At 41.9% G+C, this 16,077-nt stretch overlaps 2 protein-coding genes across 6 annotated transcripts; both read right to left on the bottom strand.

The window, feature by feature from the left end:
- Positions 1 to 151: 151 nt before the first annotated feature.
- zmp:0000000529 (WD repeat-containing protein 20) lies at positions 152 to 5,304 on the bottom strand. 2 transcript variants are annotated; one of them, XR_007482834.2, is made up of 5 exons: positions 4,536 to 5,304; positions 3,768 to 3,950; positions 1,803 to 3,188; positions 1,468 to 1,640; positions 152 to 349 (listed from the first exon to the last, which is right to left on the bottom strand). XR_007482834.2 is itself a non-coding variant. In XM_049726222.2 (4 exons), exons 1-4 carry the CDS (start codon positions 4,935 to 4,937, stop codon positions 1,593 to 1,595), a joined length of 2,019 nt encoding a protein of 672 aa, XP_049582179.1. In that variant the 5' UTR covers positions 4,938 to 5,304; the 3' UTR covers positions 406 to 1,592. The 2 variants fall into 2 exon arrangements, 1 of the variants encoding a protein (XP_049582179.1); XM_049726222.2 differs by lacking the exon at positions 152 to 349 and having other exon boundaries at positions 406 to 1,640.
- A 439-nt stretch (positions 5,305 to 5,743) lies between these two features.
- Positions 5,744 to 15,760, bottom strand: LOC125972498 (von Willebrand factor A domain-containing protein 5A). Of its 4 annotated transcripts, none has more exons than XM_049726215.2 (22): positions 15,627 to 15,760; positions 14,832 to 14,916; positions 14,300 to 14,502; positions 14,010 to 14,232; positions 13,713 to 13,870; positions 13,512 to 13,626; positions 13,281 to 13,429; positions 12,765 to 12,853; positions 12,521 to 12,665; positions 11,701 to 11,780; positions 11,504 to 11,618; positions 11,263 to 11,421; positions 10,785 to 10,888; positions 9,974 to 10,176; positions 9,224 to 9,256; positions 8,513 to 8,539; positions 7,906 to 7,941; positions 7,717 to 7,767; positions 7,411 to 7,530; positions 7,015 to 7,151; positions 6,820 to 6,943; positions 5,744 to 6,225 (listed from the first exon to the last, which is right to left on the bottom strand). In XM_049726215.2, exons 2-22 carry the CDS (start codon positions 14,872 to 14,874, stop codon positions 6,146 to 6,148), a joined length of 2,394 nt encoding a protein of 797 aa, XP_049582172.1. In that variant the 5' UTR covers positions 14,875 to 14,916; positions 15,627 to 15,760; the 3' UTR covers positions 5,744 to 6,145. The 4 variants fall into 4 exon arrangements, with proteins under 4 accessions (XP_049582172.1, XP_049582174.1, XP_049582173.1 ...); XM_049726217.2 differs by having other exon boundaries at positions 7,411 to 7,455; positions 7,726 to 7,767; positions 13,713 to 13,879; XM_049726216.2 differs by having other exon boundaries at positions 7,726 to 7,767; positions 13,713 to 13,879.
- Between the last annotated feature and the right edge of the window lie 317 nt (positions 15,761 to 16,077).

Raw genomic sequence — 16,077 nt, forward strand, 5'->3', positions numbered from 1 at the left:
TTATTTAATGTAATATAATTGAAATAGAGTTTGAAAGTTTTATTTCATGGAAGTTGTATTCTTTGTTTTAATAGTATTATTTTAATGGCATATTTTATTGTAATGGTGTTCACAAAAGGGTTTTCACCTAATCAACAGCACAATGCCAGGCGACTTTTAGAACTAAGGTGTTTATTTGCAAGGTCGGCCTTAGGTTACAAAGGTACTTCACATTTTGTTTTCCTGTGGTAGTGCGCATGTATATCACTTTTATAAAAAATATAATCATCTTCATGTATGTGCTGCGTGCTCACAGTATCATGTTTATCCAAAAGGAAATCGAGCAGGGCAATCGGAATAACTTCCTGATCTGGAATGAGAGCGAGAGAGGCATCAATGACATCATCAGGGTGAAAGACACAAACATACTTGGCTCGTCTTTATTGTCGCTGCAAAGCATAAAAGATTCACAGGACACTTTAAAGAAGTGTGGGATTTATCTGTTACATATGTTTTGAGTGAAGTCCACCAGGTAGTGCGTGGAGGAACCGTGAATTGTTTTTGTGTGTGCAAATTATTGCGAGAGGCAATTCACGTGCAACACTACCAAAAAGGATTGGCGCCACACTGGAAAGAAAAAATATGAAATACTACAAGAATAATGGCATAATATTACAAGAAAAACAAGCAAAATGTGTCAAGAGAATAGTGACACTGTCGAAAAATGTCTTTTTCTTGTCCCAAAATTTGCATTTTACTTGAAAAGAAACTATTTTCACAAAAAATCCACTTTAAGATTTAGTTTTCTTAAAAAAAATAAAAAAAATCTGCTATTCTCTCAAACATACTTTTTTAACTATTGAAGATTTAAAATTAGTCTTTTCCTTAGGAATTATGTATTTTTTCCCGTAAAATTATGCCAGTATCCCCCAAAAACGCTTAAATTAGGGAAATAAGGCAAGTTTTCTTGAACATTTGTGAATTTTTCAAAGAAGCTTGTATATTTATTACTTTTAAAACTCATCTCTTTCAGTTTCAAGACTTGCATTATTTTCTTTGCAGAAAAAAACTACAGAAATGACTTTCCGAAAAGACTTTTTTCCCTAGAAACTCCTCCCGAATGATTTTAATTTCAAGATTGAATTATTCTTCTATAGTTTTTTCTCATCTTCATCCCCATAGTATTGTGCAACACTTGCTAGTGCAACACGACTGTGTCGGTCATACATACAGTATGATGCTACACCGCCAGAGACTGTGGGTGTGTGCGTGTGGCCATGTGACTTGGACCCAAGTGTGACACGTGACTTTCAAAACCCGTCGAAGCATTTCAAGAGCAACCGGCATGAATTTAAGAGAGACGGTGACGTCATGACATTCAGTGCATTGCCATGTGTTCAATTGCTTCCCGTAGCGCCTCCTTGCCATTAGAGTACTTTACTATTTACAGTATAAATTACTACACAGTCTCATGATAAAATAAATTACTTAAATACAGCTGGCCCGTGGCTTCTGCAGGATGAGCGGAGGGTTTAATACTGCATCGGTGAGGTGGTCTGGTCTTGACGGTTGCCCTCCATTTTGGGATGGTGGGTAGAGGGATGAAGGTGCAGCTATACCACCGTGCCACTTGGAGAGTTTCCATTCTGTGCTGTTAAGTTCTGCAAGAGAAGACACACCCCAAAAAAAAAAAAAAGTCATTTAGATGGCGATACGTTAACAGTTAGTGTTCATCACAGGCTTGGACTGTCCAATCAGCATCAAACTTGCGACCTAGTAACTTTGGCAACAGCCTTCAGATTACAAAGATCGACTGTACGTACCGCCTTGCCAGGCCTGGCCCAGGTGCAGATGAGCCCCTCCTGGCACGCCGTGATGATGCAGTCGTCCATAAAGACGAGCACGGTGAGTCTCTCGTGGGCGATCTTCTTGCATACCAGCGGCTCCAGGAGTGGCACCTCGTGCATGCGCGGGCACAGCGTGGTGCCCAGCACCTTGGCGGCGTCAAGGCGACCGCTACCCCGCGGTGCCACGTTGATCTTATCGTTACTCTTGCTGATATTACCCAGGCTGTGGTAGCGCTTGTGTTCTTTCTCCACCCCGCCCCCCACCACTGACTTGTCCGACTTGCGCTCCTGAAGGGAAAGCGTGGCAAAGCGACCGATGCTGAACGGCGCCGTGTTACCTGGGCCGCTACCCACCGTACCGGTGCCGCTTCCTGTTACCCCAGTACCGCCCTCTGTGGTGCCCTGGCTTTTGGAGGTGTTTGCGACTGCAGGGTGGGGAAGTGAATTGGAACGGGAGAGGGACCGAGGGAGCGGGAGAGGCAGCGTAGGAGGGTTGGAAGTGCCAACAACAGGCGGGTGGTGGTGGCCCTCCACTCCACCACCCCCAGAGGTGGGCAATGTGGGTCCAAAAGTATTGGTAAAAGCGCGGGAAAGCGGCAGGCGAGGGTATAGAACGTCATCTGTGAGGTCCCACAGGCAAAACTGCGTGTCCTGCCCGACGGATCCAAATCGGTAGGTGACGGCTGCTGAGCCGCCGCCCTTGGAGCTGTGCCGAGAGAGCCGTGACAAGGTGCTGCTGGTGCGCACCCGCCCAAAGTGTGGGGCGGTGTTGTTGGGCACCCCACCCTGGTGGAGGTCCTCCTCACTCCCACTGAGTTCCATAGGCTCCTCGTCCTCCAGGGAGGTGGTGAAAGGGTCAAATGCCACCACGTTGACCCAGGATTTGTGTCCGTGCCCGCGGGCAACCACCCGGCTCTCAGCGAAAGACCACACAGTGACCAGGTCGTCCTCGCCTCCCGTGGCCAGGTACTTGCCATCTGGGCTCCACGAGACGCACAACAGGCCTCCGAAATAACTCCTCATCACACCCTGGAGCTCCATGGAGTCAAAATGAAAGACTCGCAGGCAGCCGTCCTGGCCCACGCAAGCCACGTGGACCCCGTCGGGCGAGAAAGAGAACTCATTGAGGCCGCCCTCGCCCACGGCCCAGCGTAGAAGAGGGTTTCGGGGTGTCTTGGTCTTGCAGGCGTACACGGCAAAGCCCTCGCCTTGGCGCAGAAGCGAGTACTGCGGGGCAGCCGTGCCGCACGAGTGCTCCACGTTGTAGAGGTACAGGTGGCCGCTGGCGTGAGAGGCCAGGAACAGGTTCTCAGACTTGGGGAGCCATTTCAGACACGTCACCTTGGATTTGTCGATAAGACGCTGCGAAGGCAAAATGGGAGAGAAATTGGAGGCTTCTTAGTGTCCTTGACATTGGTAAATCATTTTTATTTTAAAAGGCAAACACTGGAAAACACTTGCCCTGGCTTGAAACCCTAATTTGAAACCCTAAGCCTATCTCGATACTGTACTTTGAAAGCCATCTGAAATCTGGTGGCTTGAAACCCAAACAGTAGTTACTTACCCTATTTTTTAACATCAACCTGTCAGCCCAACGCTTTACACATAAACTGCCTTGAAACCAGACTTGAAATCCTAGTTTGAACCCCAAAAGCAGGAATGAAACTGAAAACCCAAAGCCTATCTTGAAACTCAAATTTAAAATCAAAACACTATTTTGAAAGTCCAGCCTTGGCTTGAAACCCCAACCCTAGTTTAATACCTTAACTCAAGATCCCATATGAAGCCCTAACCATACTTACCTAACCCCGTAACAAGACCCTACATCGAATTTCTTAAATTTTGATTTAAGAAACCCGAACCTTGCCTTAAAATGAACCCTGATTTGAAATCCTAACACTGGATTGAACACCTCATTAGAAACTGCATTGCATTCAGTACCTCTTCATTGAAGAGCTTGCTGGTCTCCTTCTTGATGGGGTCCAAGTACTGCACCTGCCCAGCCGAGAAGCCAACGATGAGTGCCACGCTGTCAGCCGAAGCAGAGTATTGGTTGAAGTCATGACATGTGGGCTGCGTGCCCTTGTAAATCCTCTTGTCGATGGGCTTGCTCAGGTCCACTGCCTGATGCACGTGTGCGCGTGCACACACACACATACACACACACATACATACACACATAGCACACAAAGTAGCTTGAGAAAATGTGATGACACCAAATACCTGCAGCAAATTAACAGAGGATTGTAACCCTAACTCTTGGCTTGAACCCCATCTTTAAATCCCTTACCAAACTTTTTTTTCAAGTATTTAGCCTGCTTATTACCGTGTGATGACACCGAAGGTGCTTTGGATTACTGCCTCAGTTGAATCAGCTAAGATGAGTCATGAAGCGCATCTTTTTGACATCTTTGCTCCTCAACCACCTCTGTCCACCTTCTGTTGCGTGACTCACCCTCAAAGGGCATCTAAACACACTAATTGTGATGCCTTTTTGACTATTAACTTGAATCACCACGTAACACCAAAGACAGTTTAAATAAATGAAACGTTGTGTTTGTTACTAGCAGGAAATAAACGGCAAATTTGCACGTCCAGAAGCCGTGAAACGGAAGCTAAGTGCTAGGCTAGTTAGCATACAAGGCTAACACCGACGGTCCACTTGCTCCCGTGACCCGGGTGGGAGAGGGCCGTCCGGCCGGGGCTCACCTTCTTGATATTAGTGTACGTGTAGAAATAAAGCTCCCTGCCGATATTAAAGCACACCCGCTCCGACTCCTCGCCTGGGTCTTCGGGTTGGAGCTTGACCATGGAGACCCGCACAGGCGGCAGAAAACCCGCCGGGGAGGAGTTGGCTGCGGCATTCGTCGAGGAGGCGACGGCTGCGGCTGCAGCGGCGGCTCCGGGCCCCTGCAGCAGCCCGACCCCTGCGCTGGGAATCGGGCCGGCTCCAGCCGCGGGGCCCAGCGTGGCTCCGGCGGATGAACCCCTTGGTAGCCCACTCCGCTGCTGTGAGTCGGAGAGGGTGAGCAGCTTGTAGAAGCCCTCTCTGGTCCGGAACTGCGACTTAATCTCATTGATATCCTTTAGAGCGCCGCCATCTCCGGCCATTTTTAGTCCAAACGAGCCGCTAGGGAAATTTTTGATCTGAAAACAATAAAGCCCCGATAATATCTATATTTTTAAAGGGGAGAGGGGGCAAGTATTACTGGAGCTGAAATGGGAGCGGCGGAGGCGAGCAGCCAGGCTCAGCTAGGCCGACCAGCGCTGCCAGTGTGACCAGCTGCATTTTACACCCGTATCAGCCACAAGAGAGCTGCTGGCCGAAGACTCAAGGCCGACGGGGAGGCCCTATGAGCCGGCGACGGCATCATCCTCAACCCGGTCCCTGCCTCACTCCACTCGACCGCAAAAGAGTTGTGAGCGGAAATGCGCACGCCCGCCTGCCTGGAGCTGCAGCTGCGCACTGAAGCCAAGATTGATCGGCTGAGTAAACATGAAGCATGCGGGTCTCATTTTGGACCTTATATGATCATCAAATGGCCCACTTTAACTTTTCTTAAAGATGACTAACTCACTATAACTACAGCTTGAAACTCTACTGAACCCTAACCCCGCATGTTAACTCTTGAACCTTGTTTGAAGCACTAACCTATCTATTATAAAACTGCTACCATTGTTTGGAACCCTAAAGTTGCCTTAAATCTTCACCCTCTTTTAAAACACTAACCCAGGCCGGAAGGTCTACCTCACCCTAGCAATGTGCTTGTGGTTGTTAGGCCTTACTTTTAGCGGCTCAAAGGAGAGGTTCATGATCATCACTTACACTCATGCATTTAAAAATAAAATAAATAAAAATACACACCACATTTTTCACTCAGAGGTGAGTGACTACACTAAAAAAAGAATAACTGACATCCCATCTGAAGTCTTTATTATTCAAACTCATTGCATTACATATATATATTATTTATTATGTTATTTGTTTAGTTATTATTTATTCATCGCTCTTATTTATTCATTGTTTGCGCCTTCTTGTTTTTACTTTTTGTGTTGTTTACTTGTATGTATATTGTGTACTATGTCTTGTCACCGTGGGATAGTGGGAAATGTAATTTCGATCTCTTTGTGTGTCTTGACATGTGAAGAAATTGACAATAAAGCAGACTTTGATTTAAATGTTTTGCCTACATTATCAATAGGAAAACAATACAATTGTCACTTGCTGCAGACTGATCAATGACCAAATAAGGAAGAATGACAAATAGTGCAGAGCATAGGGAAAAATCCGCAGAAGGTCCTTCACTGTGTTGCAGACCTTAAAGACCGAGGCTGTCTTTTTGGACGTTGCAGCCCAACAGAGTGTTTCCAGCTGTGACACACTCTGCAATACATGGCACTTTAAAAACACACACACACCGACACGCACACATACACACGCATGCACACACACACGAAAGAACACGGTGGGTGAAAATATCACTGCATCAATGTATTTCAACACTTATCCCAATTCCAAATGGTTCAACAACACCTACCAGAGCGGTCATGTTTATTTTTTATTTTTTCTACTCTATATGCAAAAATAATTACTGTACCTATTAATTTTTTAATTAGATTTTCCAAATGGAAATAAATATTATTTAGGTTTACCAGTAATTTAGATTTGACGTGTTCGACACAACCCTTGTGCTCGTAGGATTAAATATTTTAAAATTGTATCATACTTGTGAATTATTACGCCTTAGTGGCCTAGTGGTAGAGTGTCCGCCCTGAGACTGGAAGGTTGTGGGTTCAAACCCCGGCTGGGTCATACCAAAGACTATAAAAATGGGACCCAGTGCCTCCCTGCTTGGCACTCAGCATTAAGGGTTGGAATTGGGGGGTTAGATCACCAAATGATTCCCGAGTGCGGCACCGCTGCTGCTCACTGCTCCCCTCTCCCCCAGGGGATGGATCAAAATCACAAAAAAGGAAATCCTGAGGTAATTACCTTTCTGAGCCAGCAGCCATGACACAGCCTTACGAGCAAGAAGCTTCCATTCGACTTCAGCATCTGACTTGAACCCATGAAGCCAAACCAGAGCCACAACGGTGGCCCACACATTTCCGTTCACCTTGTTGAAGAAAAACACATTACGCATACAAGTGGAGAAGGTGTCATAGCAAAATTTAAACAAGGTCTTACATTTGCCGGCTTGGCCTGTTCCACCTGCTTGCTGGTCTTGTGCAATGCAGTAGCCAGAGCCGGGTTGAGCTCCCAGTAGCCCGACGCTTTCTGGAGGGAAACCAACTGTAGCAAAGTGTCTGAGGGTGGCTGGATAGCTGGGTTGTTGGGAAAAGAAGTCAAATAATCAACTGGAACTTCACTGATGTGCAAGTTTTGGGGGTGCTTAATGGACAGGTTGCAACTAAGTTGCATAATATATCGTTTTTAGAACGAGTTGTTACCTTTATTTGTTTTTCTATAGTGTTATTTGTGTCGGTTTGGTTGTTTTTCCAAATTGTTAAGTTGGATGAAAATAGAACTTGTGCTTTATTGAACTAAATGCAGCTTGGTGGTATGTGTGTATGTACAACTTACGAGGGCCAGGATTGATCTCCAGGGAAGAGAAGCGATCTGGTCCTCCTGCATCACCCAGGGTGTTTGGTACACTCCACTTTGCACTCATTTTCTCCATTTTAGAAAACCTAAGTTCTGGTGCTTGTTGGATAAAGAACGGAGGGGAAAAAGTATTTTAGTTGCTTTACTGGTTTGTTCAATGATTTTGCAGTTCAATTATTCTTTTAAAAACTGCAATAATACTACACTGTTAGGGCCACATAAAACGTTTCCTTTTCCTTTAAAAGGCAGTTGCTAAAATATCTGAATAATATTTTTGATTCTCATCTCTTTTACCTTTGGCTGAAAGTCCTTTGCCTTTGGTTGCATGTCTGTATCCTGGTATAAGATATTTAGGTTGAAATAAAAACATGAATATTACATGAGAATTAGCAACAATATAATTTTTGAATTACCCCATCATTAAGAATTCAATAGGTAAATATTTCCAATCCGTGTTTGCACGATGCTACTTGCCTTGACTGTCAAGAGAACCAGCAAGCCTCCTTGAAGCTAAAAAAAAAAAACATAAAAAAACATAAAAAATAATGATCCTCATATCAATTTTGGAAATGGGTATTTTTTCCAAGTGCATAATACATTTCCAGTCAAAAGTTTGAATCATTCTGCATTTAATAAAATCCCAACTTCTAGATGAATACTTAAGTCATCAACATCAAGAAGAAATAATAATGGAATTATTTGTTAACCTTTTTGAAAAAACAAAACACTATGATTTATAATTTAAATTCTTCAAAGTAGGCAACTTCTGCATCGATAACAGCTTTGTACATCTTTTCTCAGTCAGCTTTATGATGTGGATGATGCTTTTTGACCTGGAATAACTTTCATTGCACCGCTGTGCATTTTCAAGAGTTAATGGCTTGTAATTCTTTGCCTCTTTTCATTTGAGACTATAAATTTGAAGGTGTTTCCAAACTTTTGACTAATACTCGATGCAAACTTTACACTCATTTATTTGAATACTTGAAGTGCATGCAAAGGCTTCTGTGTTGATTAAAATAAAAAAACATGTTCTGAGGAATTTAAATTGTAGCTGTAACAAATGCATGATTCTACTTACCATCATATGGCATACTGGACATGATCCCTTTGGTAGAAAAAAAACAAGAATATGTCATGAAAAGTAGCAACAATATCATTTTGGGCAAAACAAAACCTGATTGTTAATGACAACATCTTTCAGTTTGTTCAAATAATTTGTCATATGGACAAATGATTGAAGAAAAATTGCCAGTAAATGTGCAGACTGACGATCGCTGGAATCTAATGAAAGAATGGAATGTGTTTTAGAAAAATACTTACCGGTGGCCATATTCAAAATGTAAATAAATAGATAAATAGAATGACAAAAACCTGTGACCAAAATAAAGAGAGCACTGTGTACATTCAAATAATAATTTGTCCTCTGTCACGTCCTCTTAAACCTGTAATTTTTTCGCAGCAGGCCTTGTGTTCTTGAAAAACAACCACACACGGAACAAAGAACACAAATACAATTATCTTTGTTCCTTATATTACTGCATAAGACAGAGTGTTGTTCATTCTAAAGCTCATTTTGTAATATTAATTCTTTGTTTAAATATTTTAGGAATTGTAAAATGTTATACCTAAATTTAACTCAATCTCTGGCTGTGTTTTTATTTCAAATTTCATGTTGTGGAAAATATATATATTTTCATGATAAAATATATTTTATATTGATTAAAATAAAAAAAACATGTTCCTGAGGAATTTAAATTGTAGCTGTAACAAAATGCATGATTCGACTTACCACAATATGCCATTGGCGCACGCAAACTGACCCCTTTGGGAGAAAAAAAACAAGAATATGTCATGAAAAGTAGCAACAATATCATTTTGGGCAAAACAAAACCTGATTGTTAATGACAACATCTTTCAGTTTGTTCAAATAATTTGTCATATGGACAAATGATTGAAGAAAAATTGCCAGTAAGTGTGCAGACTGACGATCGCTGGAATCTAATGAAAGAATGGAATGTGTTTTAGAAAAATACTTACCGGTGGCCATATTCAAAATGTAAATAAATAGATAAATAGAATGACAAAAACCTGTGACCAAAATAAAGAGAGCACTGTGTGCATTCAAATAATAATTTGTTCTCTGTCACGTCCTCTTAAACCTGTAATTTTTTCGCAGCAGGCCTTGTGTTCTTGAAAAACAACCACACACGGAACAAAGAACACAAATACAATTATCTTTGTTCCTTATATTACTGCATAAGACAGAGTGTTGTTCATTCTAAAGCTCATTTTGTAATATTAATTCTTTGTTTAAATATTTTAGGAATTGTAAAATGTTATACCTAAATTTAACTTGGCTGTGTTTTTATTTCAAATTTCATGTTGTGGAAAATATATATATTTTTAAAGATTTTATTCTGAAATAAATTACCATTTGTAACCACAAACAACTTGACACAAGTACCAAAAATTGGTACCACTGAGTACCAACATTGGAGCAAAACCAATTCAAAGGTGAAAGGTAGCCAGCCACCCCTACCTGGAACACGTCTTTGCAGCAGAGGTCCCTGTATGGGTTTGCTGCTGCCTTTGTTGATGGCAATGAAGGAAGTGAAGGAGCTGCTGACTCCTGATTGAACGCTGACATTCACCACCTTTTTCTTCACTTCCTCATCCTTCTCTGGTTCCTTGGACTCCAGACAACGAATCAGAGTTCGAGCACCGAGCCTGTGGATTGTTAATCTGCCAAAAACAGACGTATACACTATCAAAACAATAACAAATTCTCATATTTAATACAATTACTGTTTATTACCTAACAATAACATATCTCTGTTCTATCTATACCGGCGGTGTATATTGATAGACTGAAGAATGAATATGTTTGTCTACTATGGTACATAATTTTTGTACCCAACTTTTACCATCTACACAACAGAATAAGTCATAGCATGCACACACTGAACTAAACTAAATTAAATTATTAAGTATATTGTGATGAGATCATCATTTCCGTGTATACAATATACTCTAGTGGCTTGAGATTTTTCTGATGTAAACAATACACTTTGGCTCAATAAAGGTTGGAAGAACTGCTTTAGTGAGTTTTGACAACATAAAGACAAACTATTCACGCTCACACATAAGGACAATTTAGAGTCTTTCATGAGCCTAACACGCATGTTTTTCAAATGTGGGAGGAAGCCAGAGTACTCGAAGAACTCGCACAAACTCGGGGCAGACATATAAATTCCACCCAAAAGGGGTCAGGCCTGAGTCGGGATTCAGACCCAAAACTGTGAGGTAGTGCTGCAGTATTGTGTGTATTGCATGAATAAAGACTGCATTACCCAGTGTCTTCTGTGGGATGGAAAGCAAAGGCAAGCTTGTTCTGGAACGGATGGCCTGCTAAGCTGTACTTCACAGTTACACAACCAACTGTTTCCTCCGAACTCTGAGAAAACATTGCAGGGTTAAAGGCATGCTACGTTGCCAATGTCCCATGTTCAAATTTAATGAGCTAAAAGTCCCGACTCACTGTTTTCTTGGTTCTGGTATCATGATTGCGAAATGTCATTCCGTAAAATATAGTTCATATTTTTTAACAGATGTTAATTTGAGATTAGAAACTGTTTACATTAATATAATTCTATTGTTCATGTGCCCAAATATTTTTTTTTAAAACTTTTACAAATTCAATTTGATGTTTTAACGCCAGTCAAGAACTTGTTTTCAGATGCATGGATTCCAAGATTTTTGCAGGATTCGCAGGTTCTCTGCTTCTGTGGATAAAGTTGGGTGTTTTGTTTACTCAGAGCTGTTGCCTACCTGTCCAGTAAGCTGCGCATAAATGAGAGAGCGTTGACCCTGGAAAATAGCTGTGAGAGGCGGAGACAGAGGTGTGACCGACACTCCTTTTGGCAAATCCCATGTAACCGAAATGTCCTCCACAGCCGGTTGCAAAGCAAACTGCAGCGATTGCATCACCTGGTAAAATTAAACTTTAATCAAAGTGTGTGTGCCTTTGAGACGATTGTATTTGCGTTTAACAACATCATTCGGCACAAACCTTGGGTTGCATTCTGTCAGTGCCTGCGATGAATTGAGCGTGACCTCCTCCCTCTTTAGCCAAACCATTGATGAGAGCGGTGCTGGCCCCTTCTCCGATCCCAAAAGAGAAACACCTGCAATACTTTGGTTTAAACACACACTGAAACAAGACGTGGCATAGTGACTATTTATAATATGTACTGTATGTGGTTTAACCTGTGGGAACTGGAATTCTTCTTCACTAAGCTTGTAACGTCTTTGGTGTTACCCACTTCGCCGTCAGTGAAGACAAAGAGCTGGAAGGACAGCATCATTCTTATGATTATGCAGTCAGAGAAAGGTCACAAAACAGCAGCATAAGTCCTTTCCAAGTTGCCAAAGTGAACACAAAAGAGTTTGGCAAGCGCTACTCGCTCAGCCTGTTATACATAACTTGAATGTGTGTTCTGGTGTGTTATAAGCTACAATGTCTTTGTGCAGAACAGAATTTGCAGCCGTAGTGACCCGGCCATCCGGGGAATGACCAGACCTAATCTGCCTCAGAAATCCACCACTATTACACTACAACTCTATAAAATGAGCAAAATATATTCAATGGACTTAATCTATATAATGTACATAGTCTGAACAGTAAACAGTAAAGTTTAGGTTATATCGGTCAGCATTTGTAATTCTCAAGGTCCAGGGCTGATTGGATAGAAATGTCCGCTAAAAGAGGCTGAAATCTGATTAGATAAAATATAAAACATACATTTGCAGTACCAGATACAACTTAAAGAAATGCTACAGTAGACTGTTGGGAATAAATGAATGAATATTGATGAATATTAAAATTTAGGCTGTAAAACTTGGTCAGTGCTTCTAAAATCCAGCAAAGAGGCCCTGACCACTGGCGGAGCTAGGATTTTTTTCTTTGAGGTGGCCGTGGAGGGGCCAAGAATACCTCAGGACTGTAAAACAAACATTTTCCAAGACAAATCTCGTGACCCCGACTGCCGACTGGGCAGTATTAGTCATGCAAATATGTGTGTATTACTTGTCGTGGTTGATTGGGAATGCAGGGCTGACTGTAAATGTGTTGAAGGGGCCGAAGTATCTCTGTTCCTCCCAGGTCTGCCTGTATCTCCTTGACAATCTTTAGAGCATTTTCCAAGGTCTTCTCACTGTACTCCATACTTTTACTGCCATCAAACACACATAGGCACATGGACTTGTGTACACATGCGGTGAAAACAAAAAAAGATGTTGTTTATTGGTCTGAGAAAAGGGTCGATTCTTACGGAAAGATGCTTTCAAAGGAGGAACCAAAACTGTAAATGTTGAAGTAGCAGCCCATTGGCAAGCTTTTCAGAAGGAGCAGCAGAGTATCCTGTGTGGAAAGTGAGATATAATGAGTGTTCAGTTTGGTTTGCCACAGAATTCGCTGTTAAATGGACAGAGATTGTTTTTTAGCTAGGGATGGGTAAGGGCCGATAACAGGTGTCAGTACTGATAGCAGACTTATTTAAAGAGGGAGTGGGGGGTTCAGCAAAACTAAAAAGATCCATGGGAAACTCAAAATATTCTTCAGAAAACATTGATAAAGATTTAATATGTGTTCACCATGGGGAAAAGGCGGAAATATAGGAAAAAAAATCACGGAAAATCCATAAAATACCCAATTGGCAGTATCGGTGCCGATATCAGCCTTATTAGTTATCAGTACTCATAAGAAATGCTCATCTGTACCCAAGTGTATCATACTATACAGCAAAATTAAGTATTCTGGGCACCTAACCAATGCCATCATTAATTACCCTGGCACTGCCGATGCGAGCACCTTGCATACTTCCAGATCGGTCCAGTAAGAACACAAACTCTCCCCTTGTGGCGAGTGAAGACATCACAGCCTGGCAGAACTCTGGGTAAACGCTCAGCATCACTGCCGCATCCCCCATAAGTGTGCCTGAATCACAACAGACAGGAAAGGTGAATCTGATTCATTTGAAAGCAGCCAAACACATTGGATGAAAACTATTTGAACTCACCAGGCTCGGCAGAAGCCTTTCCTGCCTCCACCACAACAGCTGGCTGGTGGGCATCTTTGTAGTAAATCAAGAGCTCAATATCCCTATCAAATGCGTGTCCTGCAGCCAGTTTAACCTAATATCCAAGAAAACAAAGAAGCCATGAATGAACATCATGCCTCAAGTGTGAGTAACAGCAGATCACATGGGTCTTCTACATACAACCGCCTGGGTTTGCTCCTTGTTGAGATACTGAAGAGGCTCAAGGGGACACGCGGAGTCCACTTTAGAGACCTGACGCGGCGACGACAACCTGGCAGCAAAGGTCAGACTGTATGGCACTTGAGAGGCGGGGACAGACATCACCTGGACGCCGCGGTCTTCACTTCCTGGAAACAAGAAATAGTCATGAGAATGAGCGTAAAATCAAGCAGGAGTGTATAGTGTATTGAAAACTGGAATTGTGCACAAATAAACATGTCGGTGAGAAGTGATGAAAGAAATGACAGAGAATCCTACCGCGAGGTTGATAGCGAGGGTTGAGGACCACAGGTAGACAAAACCTCAAGCCGCCGTCGGCCTCCACAGCCAGCTCAGTGACGTAATCCAGCCTGATGGAGGCGCTCTCTCCTGGAGGGAGACTTCCCACACTCAAAGAAAAAATGTCGGGACTCTGCTCACTCTCCTCTAGGAGGAAAGCCTGCTGACCAGAACTCAACGCATCGTCGTACTCCTCTCGAGCCTGGGGAAGACGATATAACTTTCACACTGTCTTTTTCATCTCGCTCTCGCTTTAGGAACTCACTCACTTCCTGTTTCTCCTTTACATCAGCTACAATCTCAGTTTGTCCAATCTTGGCACTAAAATGGCAGACGGCAGCATCAGCAGGCAGAGGGAAGACAAAAACGGCCTCGATGGCTTTGTCCTCCTTGTTCTCATAGTGCAGTGTGGAAACCACAGTGGCCACGTGGTCCTTCACTTCTACTTGTACTTCAATGGCCTTCAGAGGAACTAACACACACAGACACACATCACACAAAAGTCAGTTGTCAGTTATTACTGCCAATTGTTCAATGTGCTTCCTTCATCTGTTCACATCCTGCTAAAAAAACCTCAACACATAGATCCTGCTTTCAGGCTGGTTTCAGTATAAATTAGCTAAGTCATCAATAATCATTTATAATGCTAATATGTATTTCCTAAATGGCTCATCCTGACACTAATGACAAGCAGCACAGAAAATGGATGATTCAACGTGTGTAATTTTTAAAAGACAAATATTTCAGTTTTGTGCATATAGTGTAATTAACGCCCATTTGTTTTGAACATTGAACTTCTACCTGGCTCCTTGTTGACACTGAGCAGACCACAGCATCTCATCATGATGACCAGTCAACAGGTATTTTTTTTTTAATATTGGTTTTGCTGCACACAACAAAGGAAAGACACAATTAACAATTGTTTGAGATCGTTGTACTATGTCCATTTTGTTTTCACTTGTCAATTATTTTACTGGTTCTTTTATCACAAACACACTCTGATGAAGGTGGAAGTACAAGCCGAAACATGTCAGGTAATGCAACCTAAGTATCTTGTGATAAAAGAACCAGTAAAATAATTGTCATTTTTAATCGTCTATAAAAATGCAGGTCGGCGGCACAGTGTATAGTCATTTGCAAATCTGCATTTGCAACATATCCGAGGTTCTGGGTTTGAATCTCATCTCTGGCCTGGGTGTACGGACTTGGGTCAACAATGAAATCAGAACCAACTAGCAAAATATTCCTTTTTGTTCCATTCTCATGCCACTAAGTAAATTAGGTCTTTGTGTTTATTGCCTCAAAACTGTATAAATTACACTAAATTGGTCAGAAAATGTCTATTTATTGCTGAGATAACGTAGTGTATATACATGATAGTTTTTTTTCATCTATCTATGATGATGACTTATAGTGACAGCTGACAGGCAGAACAATCGAATGCATATTAACATGAGTATTATTATTAGAACGGAGATGACATAGCGAAAACATGGTTCGAAATACATCCTGTAACACATAACAAAGTAAAGCAAATAACTGCAGAAAACAATCGAAGTAATGTTCTGTAAATGTGAACATAACTCTTCTACCTACCTCACGCAACGTTGAGAGTATCTGTCTGATTTTCACACAGGCAGCAAACACGGAAGAGCAGAAGGGGAAAAACCCGCCCAGTCTTCCGAGAAGCTGGCCATTCCTGCTAAAGCGCTCATGTTAAGTTTCCGCTTCACTTTAGACTACAGTAGATATAAGGAAATGCTTTAGTAATTTGCATAATCGTGCCAGATAAGCACATCTGTTTTAATTAACACCGTTAAAAATAAATCAATGTACAGGTAATAATACATATTATGTACATTCATTGTAATATAATAGAATATATTCTATTGTGGTTTGCAAATGTGAACAACCACATGCTCTTTAGACATTTATTTTACAGGACATAAAATATGGTTTATCTCGGTCTTTTTTTTATTCGATTATTATTTTTTTACACATTAGAAAAACATTCCATTTGAATACGGCTGTGTAATCTTTTTACATT

This window comes from Syngnathus scovelli, chromosome 7 (genome assembly GCF_024217435.2).
Source record: "Syngnathus scovelli strain Florida chromosome 7, RoL_Ssco_1.2, whole genome shotgun sequence".
NCBI classification, from domain to species: Eukaryota; Metazoa; Chordata; class Actinopteri; order Syngnathiformes; family Syngnathidae; genus Syngnathus; species Syngnathus scovelli.